We start from the raw sequence: 22,757 nt of genomic DNA on the forward strand, positions 1-22,757 counted from the left end.
TAATTATTGCGAGCTATATTAGCGGAGATTAAACATTCATTTTAAATAAGACTTATTATAACCCACGTTAACGAGTTAACTTGTTGTTAAAGAGTTAACTTGAGACCTCAGCGCAGTAGAGTGAGCAAGTTTAACATTTTTTAAATATTATATCAAAAATCGACAGTTCCGGCGAGGATCGAACCTGCATCTCCGACTGACCGTGTCGGTGCTCTAGCCAATTAAGCTATGGAATGATGTACCCGATAGATCGAAATTTTTGATATAATGATTTTATAAAGGTTCTAAGCGAACACAAAAATGAAATCGTACGAATGAGCAAGTTAACTCTTACGGGCTACACCTGCCAATGAGGATGATTATTGAAACACAACTTTATAGTATTTAGACAGAGTATATTTTATTCAAAATAAAACAAACATACGCTTCAGCCTGTAATATCCCACTACTGGACATAGGCCTCTTTCTCCATGTAGGAGAAGGATCAAAGTCTAAACTACCACATAATTGATTCTAATATTTAAAAAAAAGTAATGTGAAGGATGAACCTGATACTGTTTAATAAGTTTGTTGATATCAGGTTCCAATTTACTCAAGAACAGACACAAGTCGTTACGTTCGGTAACATTCAAACAATTTTTCTTTTTAGTAAGCAGCGTTGCCACAGCACTAAATCCACTTTCACACAAATATGATGATGGGAATGCTATCAAGAATCGTTGAACGATTGACCATAATCTAGGGGATAATTGCGGGATCGGTTTTTTATACCCAAAATTCTTGGTAGGTATTTTTGAACTTAATTTTTATTTTATTGTTCGTTGTCAATTCTATAAGTTCTTCTTCCAGCTGAGGTGATATTGCTGAGTTGACATTTGAAAACTGATTCAACACCCAGTCTGGTATTTCCAAATTCAAAATGTCCTGGTATCGTTCGGTGAAGTCAAGGTGGTTCGCAAATGTTGACAGTAGGCAAACACAACAAGGGGTTATTTAACAATAACTTATTAAAACATGATTGCCAGCGGTCTTTTATCTAAAAAAAAAATGATCTATCTAAGAATACTAATAACTATTAAAATGCGACAGTATTTTTGTGGCCTTTTTATTATTATTATTTTTTGTTTGTGTCTACTTTCATTTCGAAACGGAGTGACCGATTGACATGATTTTTTATTTTTTTATTAATTAATTGAATAAAATTAAACAGGGCAGATATATGGACAACGCAGAGAGAAATATCGAACCGTGTTCGTTTGAGCAGTCTCTTAATTAATATTAGTTGATGTTCACAAGTTGTAGTCGAGAGTCGAGAGCTCAGTCGGTGTCTAAAAGTCCTTATAGATTAAATTACAAATCGCCCCCCCAAGCCTCTACACAATGCCCCCATTTTTTTCTGCGTCTCTTACCGACCCCTTTAGGCCTGCAGCGCCCACGAGGGGGAGTTATTGTCCACTTTGGGAAAGGCTGTACTAGAATATATATATATATATATATATACTAGCTGACCCAGCTATGCGTTGTTGTGGCTCAGTAATTATAGTTTATTAAAATATATGTAAATTCTATATTCAAACGCGCCATCTTTAATCTAGAAATAGATATACGGCGCCATCTACCGGATATCTGTGCAACTTAGATGTCAAGGCGCCATATATTAGAATTTTATAGAACTAAACGATAAATAGATACTAATGTCGTATAATAAAAATTAAATTTGCAATAACAAATATTGAGATAAAAACTACCTTATCTCCCAAGTTGGACCAAATTAAAGATGCTTACTAATTTGACTTAATAAAAATTGGTTTAGTAGTTTCGGAGTTTATCGCTAACATACATAGTGACACGAAATTTTTATATATATAGATATGTCCAAACAAGAAATAGAAAAAAACTTAAAAAAAACCTGCTTCCAGCACTGACATTTGAGAGATAATGACCTAGAATACTAAATATATTTTCTAAGTCTTGTTCAAGTAACTTATATTTAGATAATGCTATTATAAATGATTTTTTTTTCTTAACGTCTTCTGACACACATTCTCATGAAACACCAAATACGACAGATGATTAATTTAACGTCATTGTGTATAGCGTACGAGTATAAAGCATTCAGTGACTTATGTAGGCCAACGAAATTCGCTATCAACAATCAGTTTAAAGTCACGCTAATGCTGACTAATTGCGTGCAAGTTCGAAAAGTTTTGCAATGGCCTACATTTCTCATTTTACTGGAAATAACAAGTGACACCGAGTGTCCTGAATTGAGATCGCGGCAGGAAAGGCTCATTAGTACCTGTCACGCTCTAGATTAATCCGTTTTTTGTTTGAGTTCTTGAGAAATTTGTATTTGCGTATCTGTTTGTGATACATACCATACATTTTACGCGCCTTACGTTTTACACTAACAAATTTTATTTTTATTTATTTATATAAATGGTTGTATTTTTTTTTTAATAATTTATAATTTGTTATTGTTCTGTACTGGTGCAATAAAACAGATGAATTTCATTGAATTCCTCTTAAATAGTTATTAGGTCAATAAAAAAAATCGTATGAGCAAAACAAAAGTGAAAAAACAATAAGCTAAGTAGGTACGTTCTCTAAGAGAAGTAAAATCTAGTTTTATATTAAATTAAACGATAGCTTATTTCTTAAAATAATATTTATTTCTTTTAAATTGGGATTCAAATTCAAAGGAAAATATCTGTACTAAAGATCAAAACTTAAAGAGGGCGGTAAATCCCTCAGACAACGACACTACAAAAAGAAGCTTCAAAAGCACCTTCGAATCGTCATCTTATCAGTTATGATATGAAGCTAATTGCAAAATTGGTTACCATGCGAGAAAAGATTGCTCAAACTATTAATAAATGAAATGTCGTCAATTAGTTAACATTACTGCTAGCGCCATCTAGTGTTATATGAATGAATTATTTACAACTAATTATAAGTTGTATTATATCGAGAGCTCGTTATGAAGTAGAGGGAAGAGACGATTAAAAAAAAAAGAGTCATTGGTTCAAAACCAGGCACCACTAAGTGGTTAAATGCTTCGTGCAAATTAATTTTGTCTGGGGATGTGAGGAAAATCCATAGTACCATATTGATCGAACAACAAAAATAATTACAGACACATTAAATGAATAAGAGATTTTATGATTACAAATTTTGTACGTTTACATTTTATAACTTGACCATAGACTATCTTAACATAATGCAAGAAAAAACACTTAACAAGGAAAAGAACGCATGTAATAAGTAGGTGTTGTGTAAATTATTTTCATTACGATAAATTAATTTTTGATTATCTACTAAAACTAAAACAAAACTTAAAAAGCATGATAAAAAAACGTGTGGTGTCGTGGAAAACCAGATAAGAACGAAGTTCCTTATTATAAAATATAAATTTTCACTTCTATTCGAGGTATAAAGAAAATAAAATATACGATATTTTGATTTCATTAAAATAAAATAAAAAACTACTTCACAAAATTATTTTAACGCCTTTATTTTATTTACAATGATTTATGAAAAAATTATAATAATTATCGAATAATATAAAGGCGTTAAAATAATTTATATAATTAATATTATAATATAATATAATTAATATTATATAATAATAATAAGCATCACTAAACTATACATTAGACACTGTATAGCCATTATAAATCACTATACATAAGAATCTTACGCTTTTATTTAACTTTACGGACGTTTTTTGCCGGCTAAGGTACCCCTCCGCAACGCCCCATACGGAACCTCGTTCTAAAAATAGCTTGTATATTAAGACGAACTAAAATTTTAAAACGGGCTAGGAATTTTCTTGTCACGCGGAACGTGTTCTATAACATCTACAGAACTCTTCATTTGAAGGAATGTAGTAAGGAGTCGAACATTCTGTATATTAGGCATTATTCGTCCAGTACTTTGGATGTTTTTTTATTTGTTGTCAATAAATGCTATAAACTACTTTATAATAAAATACTCTGCATAAATAGAGAAATGAGTCGCTGTGGATCAAATTTAGTAGAGTTTAGGCTTGGGATCCAATACTTGAAAGAAATCTAAGTCTAGACCAGATTGCTCTTCTACCATATTTCTGGTCCGTGATGGGTACATAACTACAATAATATATTTATATAAATAACGTTTCTGTTATCACCACAATTTAATACCAGGAACTAATTTATAATTAATATTTATCAAAACTAGTGGTCACCCAGTGGTCGAAATTCGACCATGATTAACTTAAATTATAAGGTTGAACATCTATACAAACCAGTGGTCGCCCGATGGTCGAAATTCGACCATAATTAAAAAATTTAAGTTAAAAAAAATAATGATACTAAAGAACCTTTTTTAAAAATGTTTTTTTTATTGCTTTAATATATTTTTATGCATCATTAAAACATAAATAAAATTGCATTCTGCATTCCTTCTCTATATAAACTATAAGCGTACGGAATTTCATACGTCTCCGTCCGCGCAATTTTCGTAAAAAGGGGTACAAAGTTTTTGCTTCACGTTTTAATATATAGATTTATATTAATACTAGCTGGCTCGTTGTCTTGCCGCTAAACGCTATAAAAAAATAGGGGTTGGTGGTAGAAGGGTGAAAATTTAGGGTTGTATGTGTTTTTTAACGCCAAATCATAATAAAATAAAAAATAAATAATTAATCTAAAAATTAAAAAAAATGGGGTGGACTACCCTTAACATTTAGGGGGATGAAAAATAGATGTTGTTCGATTCTCAGACCTACCCAATATGCAAACGAAATTTCATGAGAATCGGTCAAGCAGTTTCGGAGGAGTTCAACTACAAACACCGCGACACGACAATTTTATATATTCAACCATAATTTATTAATTTAAATTATAAGTTTGAACATCTATACAAATAAATAAAATTGAGTGTCTGTTTGTAATATTAAAATAACCGCTTTTAACTAAATTCATATGTACGTATACATATATATTAAATATAATTTTTGACTATCCGACGACTGTTTGTTCCGGCTAATCTCTGAAACGGCTGGGCCGATTTTGACGGGACTTTCTCTCTCTAGCTGGATTTAAGGCTACCTTTATACATAATTATTCGGTAAATCATAGTCATAATTTTATTTTTATTTGATATTTACTTGTGGAAAAAATGAATTTTTAGTCACTGTTGATAACTCATATAGACATACATATATATCACATCATACGAGCTGACTGAGATCTCAGTTGTCGTTAATCATTGAACTGTGTGAACTGTGAAACTGTGAAGTGTCAGTACAATACGTACAGTTTTATTAACAGGACTATGTTAAAACATCGAACTATTAATGCATTTGAATATATAATGTAATATTATATTTAATACGATGGACTGGTATGAACTGATCATAATATAAGTGACAAATATCAGTTCACCTTTTAATCAATAAATTGTTGTAATATAATATCCTTCTAATAGAACAAAAAGTTGGAAATTCTAATTAAGTTCTTGATCAAAATAAATAAATAAACGCTTCACACTCAACGGCCCCAAGTAGGATTTTCTCCTGTGTTTGGGGTCCAGAAACATATACAATACACAAGCACAACGCCCAGACCACGACAAACATTTATATGACCGATACAAATGTCTGTCGTGAGCGGGAATCGAACCCGCGACCGCCAGCACAACAACCAGTGCTATGACCGTTGCGCCAACACGTCGTCACGTATGTGTGTGTAATGTCTTTCTACAACTGGTAATACAAAAACGAAATTCCTAATAAAAGTAATCTCAATAATCTGGGACAGGTTGTCAAGTTACACAGTTTAGTAGAAGCCGTAGAAATATTTAATTTTGAGAATGAAGCCAAGCTGAAAGATTCAGGTGAAATGAGAAATACTTGGCAAAGTTCCAGTAAGTATGTCGAACCTATCACGATTTACTTACAAGGCAGACAATCTAACTTTAACTGAACTACTCTCCGTATGTTAAACTCATCAGTTGTAATTCGTGTTCCAATATAACAATGTATTCTAAAATAGACGCACCAATACAGTTTATATACCATAATATATAATAGAAAGTGCTATTTTCAGTCTTAAGCATACCGTCAAGTATTATACTCAGAGGAAAACGCCGGAGTATGCTTGCTTTTTAGACCTATTCAAAGCTTTCGATTTGGTAAATTATGAGCTCCTGTAGGAGAAGCTGAGATGCACGGGTATGCCGGCGGAATGTACCGAACTCTTAAAATTTTGGTATAAGCACCAAAACAATCATGTTAGGTGGGCGGGTGCCGTGTCGGATGAGTATACCCTTACGTGTGGTGTAAGGCAAGGTGGACTCAGTTCCCCACCCTTTTTAATCTCTACATTAATCAGCTGATTGAGGGTCTCAGCGGCGTTTATATAGGATATTATATCGATGGACAATGCGTCAATAATTTAAACTACGCTGACGACATGGTGCTGCTGAGTCCATCAATCGGAGGGTTAAGAAAATTATTAGAAATTTGCGAGTCGTATGCGAGGGCCCATGGCTTAGTGTACAATGCTAAGAAAAGTAAGATCCTCATGTTTAAGGCTGGTAAGCGTTTGCCAGGTCATGTACCGACAATTACCTTAAACGGGGCAGCATTAAGCAGAGTCAACCAATTTAAATATTTAGGCCATAATTATAATCACTGCTGATTTATTTATTTATTTATTTATTTATTTATTTATTTATTTATTTATTTATTTATTTATAGACACACCAACAGCATTACAAACATTACAATACAATAATCTATAATTCACAATATTGAGATAGTATGCATGCCAATTACAGGTATGTACATCACACTTAATTAATTAAATTTGATCTTTATATAATCACAGATGGGAAATTAATACAAAAAAAAAACAAAACTAATGTGAGTTCACGTTACATACTCTCGTACAGTAGGTAATATATGGAAAAATTCGGAAATATAATCTAAAATAGAGACTATAACAACAAACATAACAGGTATGCAGGTTATACAGAGGGTAACGAATAGAAATGTGCAGTAAGTTTTTTTCGAATGCTGGAGACTGAATCATTAAAAATATCTATATCTGGTAATGACGCGGTGAGTCGGTTGTACTCAGAACATAATCGCGGTATTGGAGCACCTTTGAGAACGTTAGTCCTACATGCAGGAACGTATAGTAACCTAGTAATGCGATGCCGTGGATATTTTCGGGGGACGCTCAGCTTTATGTGTCTAAGTAAGTCCGCACAATCTACATAACCTGACAAGATCTTTTTAAGGAAGATAATGTCGAGCAGAATTCGGCGGTTATAAAGCGATACCATGCCAAATTGTTTTAGCCGCAGATCATATGTGTCTTTATGGGATATACCTGAACTGTGGAATGCCAGGTGCCTCGTAAAAGATCTTTGAATGCTTTCAATACGCTGTGAGTGAGTTGTATATTGTGGGTTCCAGACCACTGATGCAAATTCAAGCCTGCTTCGCACCAGTGAGTTAAACAAAATTGTTTTTGTTTCTGGGTGTAGAAATCCTTTAGTATTCCTTTTAAGGAAGCCTAGCATTTTGGAAGCCTGGTTAACCACAGTATCAACGTGTTCCCTGAATGTTAGCTTACTGTCCATTATCACACCGAGATCTCGTATTTTATTAACTTCTTGCAACACTTCTGAACTTAATCTATACGTTGTTGCAAGAGTTTTCTTTTTCCTTGTGTATTTAATATGAAAGGATTTCTTTGCATTCACTATCATACCATTTACGCTGCACCATGCATTGATTCGATCAAGGTCACCCTGAATTAGCAAAGAATCAACAATCGAACCAACTGTTCTATATACTTTTAGGTCATCAGCAAAAATCGAATATCTACAGTTTTTAATCGAAGATGTTATATCGTTAATAAACACCGAAAAGAGAACAGGACCCAAGACGGACCCCTGAGGCACTCCTGATTTAGCAACGTAATCCCGTGATCTGTGGCCATTAAGGACCACAAACTGAGGTCTCTTTGCCAAATACGAGTTAAACCACTCCAGAAGGGACCCATCAATACCGTAACATCTCAATTTACGTACAAGACGTGAATGGCACACCTTGTCAAAAGCACTGGAAAAGTCCATATAAATACAGTCCACTTGTTGATTCCTATCAACTTCCTTACTTAAATATGACGTGAGTGACAGCAAATTTGTTTGGACAGAGCGTCCTTTTATAAACCCATGCTGCATATCTGAAATAGCTGTACCTATATGGCGAGTTATAATTGGGCAAACAAGAGTCTCGAAAAGTTTAGAGAAACACGATAATATGGAAATCGGTCGATAGTTTGCAACATCGTTACAGTCACCCTTTTTGTAGACTGGTACAATTTTAGCTTTCTTCCATTCATCGGGAAAAATTCCATCCCTGAGAGATACGTTAAAAATAAGCGATAAAGGTAGTGCCAGAGCAGGCGCACAACGTTTTACAAAGACAGGAGGGATTTCATCAGGACCAGCACCCTTGAAGATGTCAAGTTTTTTAATTGCGCGTATAACTTCTCTCTCGGAAAATTTCAATTTACTCAGATAATGCGATTCGTTCGCTTTAACAGATGTTTCTTCAGGTAGTATTAAGGAGCTGTATACTGACGCGAACCTATCCGCAAACAATTCTGCTATCTGGGACCCAGTCTTTGCGATTTGATTGCCATGTGTCATTTCAGCAGGTATAGTAGTTTCGCCACCACGTCTCTCCTTTATATATCGCCAGAATAGTTTTGGGTTTTTGTGAATGTTTTCCTCTGTTCGTTTTTTATACATTTGAAGACATATCTCAGTATATTTCTGACTACGCCTTCGCAGCAGCTCATATTCTAATCTGTCACGTGGATTTTTGTATTTCATGTACTTTTTTCTCTTATTTTCTTTTTCCGAGATTATTTTTATTAAGGACTTACTGAACCACGACGGGAATCTTTTGCCTTTGGGTTTAGTTTGTTGGACGTAGCTTTCTATGGTGTTTCTTAATAAGCTGTAAAAAACTGTAGTCATTTCATTTACATTATGACAGAAATTGAATTCTGCCAACCAATCGATACGCATCAGATTAGCAAGTATTTTTTCATAACACGCTTTGAAAAAGTTATATCGTGGATTAAGAGCAGGCTTAAGAAAGTGTGGCATTTGTCCATGTAAAGAAATTAGGAGAGGAGGATGTTTTGTGTCAATTTTACTTAAGGCATTGAGATCGTCAGTAACCTGAAGGGTGAAGCAATTAGTGAGAACAAGGTCCAAAATCTTACCATCGATGTTATACGTACTGTTCATTTGTGTAAGATTGTTAAGTGACATAAAGTCGGTCAAAGCTAAACCTAACGGAGAACCGCCGTTTACTGCACTACATGGTCCGCTAATTGAATTTCGAGTCCAACCAATAAAGCTCAAGTTGAAGTCACCTATCAATACAACTTGGTCAGTTTTATCTAATAAGTCATTAGTGTGTTCAAGGAAATGAGTAAGCCGTTCCAAGTTGATTGGTGGGGGTAGATAAACCGCACAAATTATTAATTTTGTTACTTTATTATTAATATTTACGTCAATAGAAACCCAAACATCCTCCGAGTCACTCTCCCAGCTAAAAAGTCTACATGAAGGTATGTTCCTAGACACCGCCACCAAAACTCCCCCACCATCCCTCTTGGAGCTTTCTGAGCACAAACGATCCCTTCTATAAACAACATAACGTGCGTCGATAAACTCACCGTTACTAATACTAGCTTTAAGCCACGTTTCAGTAAAAACTATAACATTATAATTGTTAGTTAAAATATTTTTATATACATTTTCAGTCTTTGTTCGTAAACCCCGCACATTCTGATAATATATACTTATAGTCATTTTGAAGTTGTATTACCAAATATTGTTAATTATTTACTATAAACTAGCACTAAATTATTAATTTTAAGCTTTCTTCGTCTTTAATACAAATAGCAGGGCTCAGCTCACTTTTCCTTGCAAAGATTCGTCCATCACGTATCCACACAAACTTGAAACCAGCCTCTCTAGCTTTCACACGAGTCGCGGCATGTAAATGCTTCTTTGTGAGCGTTAGGTGTTCAGATACAAATACAGGCTGGCTACGTCCTCCAATCCCAAGGTGTTCCGTGTTAAGCTTCTTGTCTCTATTTTTCTTATTGAAACGGCTTACTGCAGCCAACAATTCATCACGACGATTCTGACTTTGAAGCTTCACAATAATAGACCTAGGACGTTTGCTCTCCTTGTTAAATTTTGCAATCCTTGTCACATGCAGTATGTCGGATTCGGCAATAGGGCTTTCAACTATTCTACCAAGTTGTTCCACAGTTCTCACCAAATTTTCGGACTTATGCTCTGGAACGCCGGTAATTTCAATATTCGCGACGCGGAGGCCTTGTTCCACTTGACTCAGTCTGTCCTTTAAGTCTCTGACTTGGGAAGATAGATTTTGATTATCCGATACTAAATTTTTGATAATTTCATTTTTTTCATTTACAGTTTGTACAAGTGAATCATATTGTTTGCTGATAAAGGATAGAGACTGTTCAAACCCTGATATTTGGTGGTTCAAGTTGGCCAAGTTTTCTGATACGAGACATGATATGGTTTCAGTCATCTCCTCCTTGATTATCCTGCGCAACATCTCCACTGTGACATAGGAACTATTGTTTTCGGCCAACGAATGCTGCTTCTTTATGCGCATTGTAACGTTTTCATCATCTAGGCTAAGGATAGAATCATTAGTGGAACCACTAGGTCGATTTGCTGACCTTATAGGGGTGTTCGAGTTATCCATCTTTGGCAGTTTACTGAGACATTCCTGACAGTTCCACCTCTTCTTAGCTTCAGCATCCATTAAACCGAAACGCCTGGGAGTTAAGCTAGCACACAATAAATCATATCCCTGATTATTTATATTTGATTTGAAGGATGATGACGATATTAAGAGAGAGCGTAGGGCGCTGGCGGTGAGAAGCAATATTCTCGCACGCAGGTTCGCACGTGGTACTGTGGGTGTCAAAATTACCCTATTCCGGGCTTTTTGTCAATTCTTTTACTCGGGTGGTCTGTGGGTAAGCTACACGCGTCGAACCTACAGCGCACTACGTATTCAGTATAATAATGCCTTCAGAGTGCTGTTGCGTTGTGCTGTTTTGCAGCTCCTTAGGAATGTTCGCGGATGCGATTCGGTCGATGGATTTCACGCGATTATGCGTAAAAACGCATCGTCTCTGCTGCGGCGCATGAGGGCCAGCAACAACAGCATTCTGAGGACAATCACGGCTCGCCCTGATTGTTCTATTCAAAAATACTGGATAGAAACAATGACGGGCCAACTAAAATGATTATTTTATTTTATTATTATCTTACTAACAATAACTAACATAGATTATAACTAAATATTGTTACTAACACACTAATACACTATGGATGTTCACGTCTGAAATAAACGGTTATTATTAATATTATTATTATTATTATATATCATAATAACACCAACCGATAAATTGATGAGGCTGGAAGACAAATTCTGGATATAGAAATTATAAGATTTGTGTTTGTATTGTATGAAAAAGTACATACTCAATATATTTCATTACTCGTAAATCCAATATCATGAAAAAATTCAAAGAGTACTAAAAGTAATTATAATAACAACTGATTAAAATGCTTTTGAATCAATATGTGATATAATTAATTATTTTATACAGACAAGTATAGCATGTTATACAATTATTTACGAGGACGCTAAACAGGAAAATATAGGGAAAAATATACAAAACTGTTTTAATCAACAAAAATCTCACGAGTTTCGTAATTTACAACGATGCAAAATATATTCCAGGAATAAATACTATTTACGCGCAAATTGTACGAATTTTATCAATCATTTTATCAGATAGCATCAAACAACACGAATATTGGAAGGAAAAACTAAAAATAACTTGGACAACATAATGATATTACATGTACATAATACGTTTTATTAATTTTAAGCTGCCGTAGTTATGTTTTAATTTTATTTTCATAGTTTTGTATTTGAAAACCGGGAAATAGAATGCAGTCGTTAGAGAGAGAGAAATTAGGTTAAGGTAATTACTACCTCTCAAAGACAATAGATATTTCGTTCTACGCTCAAAGACTCTCGCAGAATTTCGATGTGATCAGATAATATAGTTAGATTTTAAGCTTTTTAATTTTTCTTTTTCATAATTGTGTCTAATGTTTCAAATATTATAATTTAACATCAGGTGAACAAGGTACTCCTGTCTTGGCTATTTCCATTAAAAAAAAGATAAGAAAAGACAAGCTGTAAAAATTCAATGGATCTTGAGTATTATCGAAATATCTATTGCCTACATGCGTTGTCAAACTTCAATAAACTTATCTTATCGTGTACGTTTCATCTTTATTACAGAGATAGGAAAGATTTTTTTAAAAGAGTTTAAGTTATAACCGTAATCTTATTTTAATGTCTTAAAATAAATTTATCATAGATACGTATCAATAACAACTTTATTATTTGACATTAAAAGTTATTTTAATTGAATACACTTAGTGAATATTTTATCATCAATCTATACATGTATACAAATAAATAAAATTGGTGTATGTTTGTAATATTAAAATAACCGCTTTATACTAAATGCATATGGATGTATACACGATACATATACCAAACTAACATTTTTTTTTACAAATTTTTGTCTGTCTGTCTGTTTGTTCCGGGTAATCTCTGAATCGGCTGAATCGGCTGAACCGGTTTTGACGGGACTTTTACTAGCAGATAGCTGATGTAATAAGGAGTAACTGAGGCTACTTTTATTAAAAAAAAATTTTTTGTAACTATGCGAACTGAATATTTTTTTTAATTCCACGCGGACGAAGTCGCGGGCACAGCTAGTTTACATATAAATTTGTATTACTTTGATATATTTAAGTTTATTAATAATACATATTATCATCTATATTACTTGCACCGGCGTTCAAAATGTAATCAATATATTTTGTATATCGTTCCAACTAAACAAGATATCATACATTGTTTGTTGAGTAATGAGTAGACTTTTTGTAGTCACTTAAAAGTGAAAACAGTAGAAAGGTAATTAATTATATTGTTATTATTCGCTTACCGCCTGGATTAAAGTTTTTCGGTTGCGGCGTGACAGCAGTTGCTGCGCCCGACGATCTTCGCGATCTGAAATGATAAAAGTAAAAAATATAATACTATAAAAGAACGAGAATATTATCAATTTTGAAATCACGTACATATTTTTTGTAAAAAGTGATTTTATAACAAATCAATTGACTTTCATCACTAGAATAAATATAGTAGTTAGTCTATAAAAGTCAAGGATAATATCAAAATAGGTTTTTAATTAGCTTCAGTTGCAGAATAGTTATATTTAGATTATCTTATTCTAATTTATAATTTGTTTTATTTGAATAGTATTCTATAAAACATAATTGCTTATTTGATTAATTGAGAATTGAGGAAGGGCGCAGGCTACACAACATTTACGCATATACACAGTTATGATCAAGAGTAACAGAATAAATATTTGTATTTTGTTTCTTATTTATTTATATTTTTATTATTGTAGTCTGTTATTCTGTAATTTTTGACAAAGAATCTGTAAGCATATGCTTCAGCCTAAAATATTCCACTGCTGGGCCTTGGCCTCTTTTCCCATGTAGGATACAGCTTGCTGCTCCAATGCGGGTTGCGGATATATTCCCTTATAGAAAAGTAAAGATCGTTATCAGGTGTACATGATAACAACCCGGACTGACAGCTTAACGTGCTCCGAGGCACGGTGGGGAGACCCACAAGGACTGACAACCAGAACGGAGGTAAATATTTGTATAAACACAAATATCCACTCTGAGCGGATCGAACCCGCGACCGTCGGTGTTTAAGCGCCGCCGACACGGCACACGCACCACTATACCAAAGCGGTCATCAAGCATACTAAAAATAATAATATTGTTTTTCAATGGCTATATTTATATATTAGCAATATAGTCAATACTAAACGAGTGGTTTTCAAATCTCTAGATAGGGATACGTAAAAATAATCACGATGAATCAAAAAATTTGTTCTTTCTTAGTCGTATGTTTAGGAGTATGTACCTATAGGTATAGGTGGTACCATAGTCACCACGCTGGACAGGCGGGTTACCTGCAGGACCGATGTAACATATAAGTAGCATTTAATAATACTTTATTTATTCTTAGCGACCCACCCCGGCTTCGCAAGGTTGCAAAAGCTATCAGTATTCTTCTACTATAGTATACATATAAACCTTCCTCTGGAATCACACTATTTACTAAAGAAAACCGCATCAAAACCGTTGCGTAGTTTTAAAGATCTAAGCATACAGACAGCCGGAAGCGACATTATTTATGGAATTGTACTATGTAATGATTACAAAACATTTCAATAAAGCTTTATGACTAGTTGATTGTGTTTTCCCATATACTATTAACATCAGTTACATACAAATATTCTATCATATATTTAAAACGAAAATTATGGATCATAAAAGCATGTAAAAATAAACATACAAGTAAAATGGTACGTAAAACGGCTTTTAAGATTAAAGTTAAGATAGAGGATTACACTAAGAACCTACAACCTACTTTAAAAAAAATTCTTTGTAACAATTTATCGAAAGAACTCTTTGAGGATTTTTTTCGTTATTTTTATCAAATACGGTAAAAATGTTTAACGTAGAAAAATATATTTTTCTTTATAGTTATTCAATACCATTATTGATTATGTTAGAAACACAAGGATACAAGGAGAAATAGTGCTGCGTTTTGATCTATTTATTATTAATGTTTATTTAATAGACTCATTTAAAAAATACTAATACTATAAATATAAATAAAAATCAATTTGCATTTTACCAATTTGATTTGACTGAAAATCAGCCGTTCTTTATTGCGTTTGTTGTTAAAGATCATTGACGAAATGACAAACGTAATATAAATATATGTTAATAAATTTTTCTATTCTTGGTATTTCTACGACTAATCCTTCAAAATTGGGCATAATTGTAATTCTGAGCTTTTATCTCTCGGACCTAGAAAATTATTTGTAATCATCATTAGACCGGTCAAACTTTGTGGAAGAAAATAGCTAGAAGGCACGTACCCAACATAAGTTGTGTAGGATCGTCCTTGAAAACATTTTCCACTTCGAGACATCCATCTTACGAATGAATAATATAATAAATTTTAATGTATTAGGATACTTAGCGATAAATAAAATAAAAAAGAAAAAAAAAATGATTTTCAAGTTTATAAATACATAAGTATACGAAACTATGTTTATTCTTATGTAGTGGTAATCCGCGTACCGTAAGCTCTTTTGCTTTTTTACTATAAATAAAAATAATTTAACTAAGCTCTACTCGATTTTCTTCAATGAGCAAAAAATTTTAATATAATAATAATTGTTCCAAGAAAATTCTTGATGAAGTAAAAGGATCATGATGTATTATGTTCTAAAGAAATTACTTCAAACATAAAACGATGCTTTCCTTGTGAGTCTCCTGTAATCTTAGTTAATGTTCTTCAAAGTAGACAAAAAATTTTTTATTAAATATTGTTATGATTCAAAATATTCGTAAAAAATTATACATACATTATTCTTCATGTCCACACATCGAAAAAATAATTCAAATTTGATAATGAGCATGTCACGAAACGTGTTTTATCAAATTTCGTACCTTTTCATACGACTCATAATATATCTGGGTTTCTGACATAAAACTATTTTTTTTTAAAGAAATATTCTGCAGAAAGTGTGATTTTTTTGTAACAAAATTAAGCCCGCCTCACACGAATAACAATATTAATTAGCAAAGATGCTGTCTATTTTAAAATAATTTATATTACGAATTTTTGAAATGAACTCATAGAGGCCTATATCCAGCTGAGGACTGCGATAGGCTGAAATGATGATGATGATGTATCGATAAAAAATCTACTTTAAATACTGCCATCATTTCTTTTAGACGCAACTAATGTATGAATTTCGCCTATTTAGTACCTACGAGTATATAGATACGTGAAAACGTGGTTATACAGAAAATATAATCATTCTAAACTCATTAATTATTAAAAGCATATAACAAAACGTATTAAGTATTTTAATTTAAGTTGATAATTTTCATTATTTACACGAATATTTTTTTTTATCTGTCAAATTAACAACCGTATTATGTATGTATACATTATCTGAATAATTAATACCTAGTGAATGTGAGTTTCAATGTTCGATTATAGGTCGATAAATGTTATCATTAGGTCTATGTAAATATATATATATCTTCACAATAAGCTTACATTTTTATTGTGCGCAATAATTTATTGAATCATCTATCTGCATATTTCTGGATTTATTGATGTGTAAAGAGAGTAGAAAATAGAAAATTCCGTATTGAGAAAAATGTTATATAAATATGATTCAATGTGTATTATGAACATTTTGCACTTTTCAATAAATAAAATTGTTTATCACATAACATGTACGTATATATATATTATGGTGTATAATATTTAAATTAATTAGACATACATCTTCATAAAATAATTGTTGATTTTTTATTACTTTATATTTAGTTTTTTTCTACAAAACGATATTCGAAGTATAGCAAGTTTTCTGTAAATAATAAAAACTACTTTCCTAAGAAGATAAAGGTAGGATAAGCTGCGGTCTGTTAACGGTTATTTTATTTTTTAGGCAATCATATCAGAAACGTGGAACATGTTTAACGCGTCTGCTGTGTCGTTTTAGGTCAAGAGGTCCTTGTTTAAATCTTTTGAGTGAATGGAGGTTGAATGCCATTCTTCAAAAAATATTCTTTAGTAAAATGAGATAGCGTTGGTTCACTTAAAGTTAGGTCGGAATATAAACTTCTTAATTTTGTAATGTATTATAGAATTCCATTTCTGAAACTTACTTTTTAATAACTTACTTGTTATTGGAAAATTTTATATCTTAGGTAATAGGAATTTGTAGTTAGATACTTACTTTGAAACCGGTACGTTGGTGAGGCATAGGAAATTATTGCGGACGCTGCGCAAACTGGCCAGCACCTGCGCGAACGGTGTCACGATCAAGTCTTCTCCATGACTGTGAACAAACAAGTACAAGTGTAAATAACATACACATCAATAGTTTAAATAGTCTATAGCAATAAGGTTTATATTAATCATTTTTATTTTATAAAATTTACTTCAATATCATTCAGTATTTTTCTTTAAAATTTTATGTTAGATGCTTTTAAGCGATTAAAAGTTATAAATGAACGCTCTTTGTAAAACAAGCGAATATAAAAATATTAAACTAACTAAAGCGCTCGTGCAAGCAAACGAAGTTAAATGTTTGAAGTGTATTAATATATTATAGAGAAGTGAAATAAAAATGCAGCAAATTTTTTTTTCATGGAGTATAAACTTTTTTTACTAAGCAAAGAGAAAAATGTGGTTGATAATATTACTGTACGCAAGACATAAATGGAAGGATATGTTAAGACCGAAAAAATCAACACAAAACAAACGATGACACAATATCAAAATATTTCTATCAAAACAATTAAAACATTTTATTTGGAAAATTCAAATCTGTTTCGGTTAGTAAAATATTGCAACGGAAAGAATTTATAAGTAATAAAAAAATAATTTGTCAACACAGTAATATAAATTGAAATATAACAATTTTAATACAACTTTACTTCTGCAGTTGACCACTGGTACAATATAGTCATATTGGTATATTGTTCAGTGTTCAAACCCGTAAGATAGGTTTGAGAAGATGATTAAAAACATCATGACATCATGATGATGATTAATGACATATAAAAATTTGTATAGTTTATACTTGAATTCCGAATAAATAGTTGTAACGTTTATGTTAAATCATTTAAAATTGACTTGACCTTTGTTCGTCATGATTGTAGCAATACTCAATAAGGGGGTTTAGGCTGAAACGATATTTATACCTAACAGCTTAAGAGATCTAGTAGTAAGTAGGACAGGAGAATTACGCTGGCTACGCTATAAATTAATAAACGATATATTTCCGTTCATTTATTCACTTGACAATCTCAGGCAGTATAATAAAGTTAAATGCAGTTTTGCTTCTCTTGTTTATCCCTGTGGCTTCGCTTTTGTAGATTGATTTTTTTTTCTTTATAAGTATATATTTTACAAAGATAATCTTGTAATGTAGAAAGCGTGAGTGAAAGTGAAAAAAATCGTACTGTTTTCAGTGTGGTCTTGGTTACTTAATTGGCCATTATTTTTAAAAAAGTTTTTGCACATTAATTTTTCTAGAAATAAGCTCATTTTGAAGTATCAGAGGTGGAATTTATGAATGTACATTATTAGTCGAGGCACGTTATAATTTTATCAATAAAAACAATTCAATTGCGCGTAAAATACTGCTTTCATCGACATTTAATTAGCCTGGTTTATAACTTCAAAACGCTTTACAACTACATTGAGGCACGTTTCTGTTATTTCTATGGTCGTTTACGATGGTTAAATTTAGGATTACTACTCGTATGCAGTCAAATAAAAATAAAGACTTTAAGACCTACTTAAAATTATTTTATTGGGTAACTTTTACAACAGCACACCTTTTGTAAATTTTCTCAGCATTTAGATAGAAAGAAGATAGAATATACTTTATTGCACACCACTCGGAGAAAAAAAAATACATAAAAAAGTTATTTACACATAGAGATAGTAATGTACAAAGGCGGTCTTATCGCTTAGTAGCGATCTCTTCCAGACAACCTTTAGATATAGGATAATATGAATTGAAAAGGTAGCAGCGCAATTATCTATATAATTTGTAAATTCAACATTATGCATGCAAACATGATGCATTTTCGTTTATTACACATTATACATTCATTTATTAATTTATCTATTTAGTTTCTACTTTATACTTACTAGTTAACAACATATTGCATTTTTTTTAAATTGTATGTGTTAAAGTACAAGAAATATTTTTGAAATTTTAAATCACAGATATAAAAGATAGTTTACTAGCAAATATATTGGCAAAAAAATATTAAGATCAAAAATTAGTAGCTTTATGAATTGAAGAATACAAAGGCAAAAAAAAATTGATTACGAATAAAAAATCTACAGAGATGGAATCTAAACTATACAAAATACGCAAATGTATATCGCAAGCTTTTAACTATATTGAGTGGCTCAAATTTCTTTTTCTTCCTTCATTTGAAACTAATGTACTGTGTGGCTACGGTACTAAAGAATTTAGCCACCCCCTCTCTTCCCGTGGGTGTCGTAAGAGGCGACTAAGGGATAACACAGTTCCACTACCACATTGGAACTTAAAAAGCCGACCGGTGGCGGGATAACCATCCAACTGTTAGCTTTGAAATACACAGGCCGAAGACGGGCAGCAGCGTCTTCGGTGCGACAAAGTCAGCACTGCGGTCACCAACCCGCCTGCCCAGCGTGGTGACTATGGGCAAAACACATGAGTTCACGCTATTTTTGGCGTAAACTTATGGAGGCCTATGTCCAGCAGTGGACTGTGATAGGCTGTAATGATTTGAAACTAATATTACCAGTTAAATTTTGCTTATCAGTTTATTGTAAAATTTTATCATACCATGCAAGCATATGTTGAAGCTTTTGTAAAAAATATTATTATATTATTTTCGAAGTAACTATATTACTTAATACTTATTTAGTTGAAAATGGTACAAGCAAACTTATTTAAAAGTAAAGAGAAATCAAAACATTTTTGGTAGATATTCAAGCAAAAATACGAAATATATGTGTAAACTAAAAAGCTGTGAGTTATATTATCACATGATAGAAATCACGCGGACGTGATGCTAGCTAGCGAACGGATTGGAGACATGCCCAGCTCACTAGACGAGACTGTAGCAATGTATGCCAATACGTTTACTGACTAATGAATATTATGACTAATAGATTTTTTACAAAATTAATGCACGTGATGAACTGTTTAAACATTTCTGTTAATATTAAGTACTTTTTGTTTTACTATTAGGTAAAAAATAATCGCATTAAAAAAGTACTTTACTCAACCCACTTTGAAACCATATTTTAAGAATACTTTAAATGAATATATTTTCAAATAAGTTAAGTGAATTATTAATTGTTTTTACTGATTATACAAATTATTGTTAGCTTCGCTATCGTTTAAACAGTGACAAAAGACTGTTTTCTAAACTATAAAGTTCCGAATATTATATCGAAAATATTTTCAACAATAAAACGCTTCCTTATAACGTAAGTTATCTTTGATATGTTTTAACCAACCAACCAAATAACTATAGTACCAGGTTTAGTTAATGGGAAATTATTGTCATAAGCTTTTTCCTTTTAAGAAATAATATTCTTTCTAGCGGCTAAGTGTTGGTAATAAAACGTACTCTATCTTTATGTAAAATAAGAAAACTAGATAGCACAAAATGGTAAATTAACTAAAGGGAACTGGGTCGATGGCTTCCATTTCATGAATATCATACATTTTCTTTATGACTCAGTAAACGCGTAGGGAATAATAAGTAGGTAATAATCTGTTATCCACTTAGTTAATGTAACAAAGTGAGAAATTGTTTTCAAAAACCCCTCGGGTTTATGCTGCGGTATTGTTATTTTTTTGCGCAGGTACTGTCAATCGATGTTATCGTTTATGAGTTAAGCCTCTATGATATGAAATTAGAACTTAGGAAACTACTTCATACAATTATTATATTGGTATATCGTAGCTTAAGTATCGTGGAGGAAAGAACATACAAAAATAGTTTAATAAGAGTTCATACTCAACTATGTTTGTGTGTGCCATACTCAATTTAAATACATGTGAAGAAAGTTAATTATAACATTTTGCATTATGATTTAAACAATAATAATTACAATATAAATATATGAGGGTACATTGTTATTACTCTAAATATCTTATTTATTTTCTTAAATAAATGTTTCACAACGTAAAAAGAATTGTTATTGGTTATAATCATTACCTTTATTACAATTGGTATACTTTTTAAATATATTCATAGATGGAATAAATGGTTGAGAGAAAGGGATAGAATATAGGCTAATTGATCGGATAATAATTCATACCTAATAGATCTAAGAATGTTAGATAGGACTATATCTATGTCTTAGCTGAAGATATTCTAAAGTAACTGAGACGATTTTATTGATTTGCATTCCATTTACCAAGTAAACAGGTTTATTGATGCACCGATTTAAACGCCGAACCCAACAAACATTTTTGTCATATAATCAAACAATTATATGACTTTGAGTCTTATTAAAGTTATATTACAGTATTTTTTTTAACTATACGTCATGTAATGGTGCATTATGTGTCCAAATAGACATATAGATTTTTTGTCGTATAACATTGTCGTATAGACGTTATTTCGACATTTCTTTACAATCGTCATATAATAGCGTCTATGAAGACATCTATAAAACTTACATATACAACTTTTCGTCGTGTAAACGTTTTCGTAGTGTAAACGTCATAATACTATTAATTTTGTCATATAATTACCTTTTAAACGTCTGCTAAACGAATAGTAATTGTTTACACGTAGTACTTGTAACCATTATATATAAGTCGAATAAGTGTACTAGTGTAACTTGTATACATCCTAAAGTATTACAAAAATGATAATGACCACGGCCATTTCAAATGTGCGCATATCATTTCGATGAAGTCCATCTTCGATAAAAACTTATCAACATCCACATAAATATGGATCATAATTTTGGGGTTTACCTAAAAAAAAAAGTATTATTCAGACTTAACTAAGTTATATGTCTCGTAAATTCTTCTGTTCTGAAAATATAAATTATTTGAAATAAGTTAGCTAGGCGTTTTATTATTTTATTATTGATCCCTAAATCAACTGTCATGGCGTACACATTTACAATATGTACGCAGTATATACGTCGGGAAGTTATATAGTTGTCATATAACGCAGTCACTTAATAAATTATTAATAAAAATATACGAAAACATTAAAATTTTAAAAGCGCATGAAAAATTTGTTACAAAGTTACCTCACATTAATCAGTAAATTTGATTGCACAATGGTTTGTAACTGATGAAATGGTTTTATCACCTCAACAAAGTAAAAAATACAATATTTTAACTCAGCTGTCAAAAAAACTGCCAAATTCAATTAGTGTGTATTATGTTTATAATCTGTTACAATTTTTCATTCGTTCAATATAAAAGTATCATCTTTAAATGACAATAATACAACGAATACGTTAGATGAACGTCATATTGTGTGCTATTACTCGACACGAAGTCGAATACACGCCGCGACAGCTATCATTACATGACATGTAGTCAAATCGCCAACGTGTATATGACTCCTATGCGACTATATAGGTATTTATAAGACTGTTACACGAAACTCTTAGCGCCTTAAGTTGAATAAAATGGGCCCTAATGCCGTCGAGTAAACGTTCTAATGTCGTTTATACGATTATACTAAATAACATCAAGTTGTCACCAAAACGTCTACTCAACGTCGTAAATGTTTGTTGGGAAGGCTGGCAGTTTTCATTTAAACGACGATTTCCATGGTTATCTTTCTTGTATGCAAAGTGCCAATTACGTTTCAGTCTCGCTATTTATATACAACAAAACCATAGAAGGTCTATTGCATTG

At 32.1% G+C, this 22,757-nt stretch overlaps 1 protein-coding gene across 1 annotated transcript in view; it reads right to left on the reverse strand.

The window, feature by feature from the left end:
* LOC123654348 (cAMP-specific 3',5'-cyclic phosphodiesterase) overlaps positions 1-22,757 on the reverse strand; it is a 69,497-nt gene that overhangs the window by 27,469 nt on the left and 19,271 nt on the right. Inside the window, exons 3-4 of the mRNA XM_045590260.1 lie at positions 17,079-17,180; positions 13,167-13,231 (exon numbers count right to left, since the gene is read on the reverse strand). Of these exons, the coding sequence (XP_045446216.1) occupies positions 13,167-13,231; positions 17,079-17,180 (167 nt within the window). The remainder of the gene's footprint in view (positions 1-13,166; positions 13,232-17,078; positions 17,181-22,757) is intronic.

The sequence above is a fragment of the Melitaea cinxia genome, chromosome 6, assembly GCF_905220565.1.
Source record: "Melitaea cinxia chromosome 6, ilMelCinx1.1, whole genome shotgun sequence".
NCBI classification, from domain to species: domain Eukaryota; kingdom Metazoa; phylum Arthropoda; class Insecta; order Lepidoptera; family Nymphalidae; genus Melitaea; species Melitaea cinxia.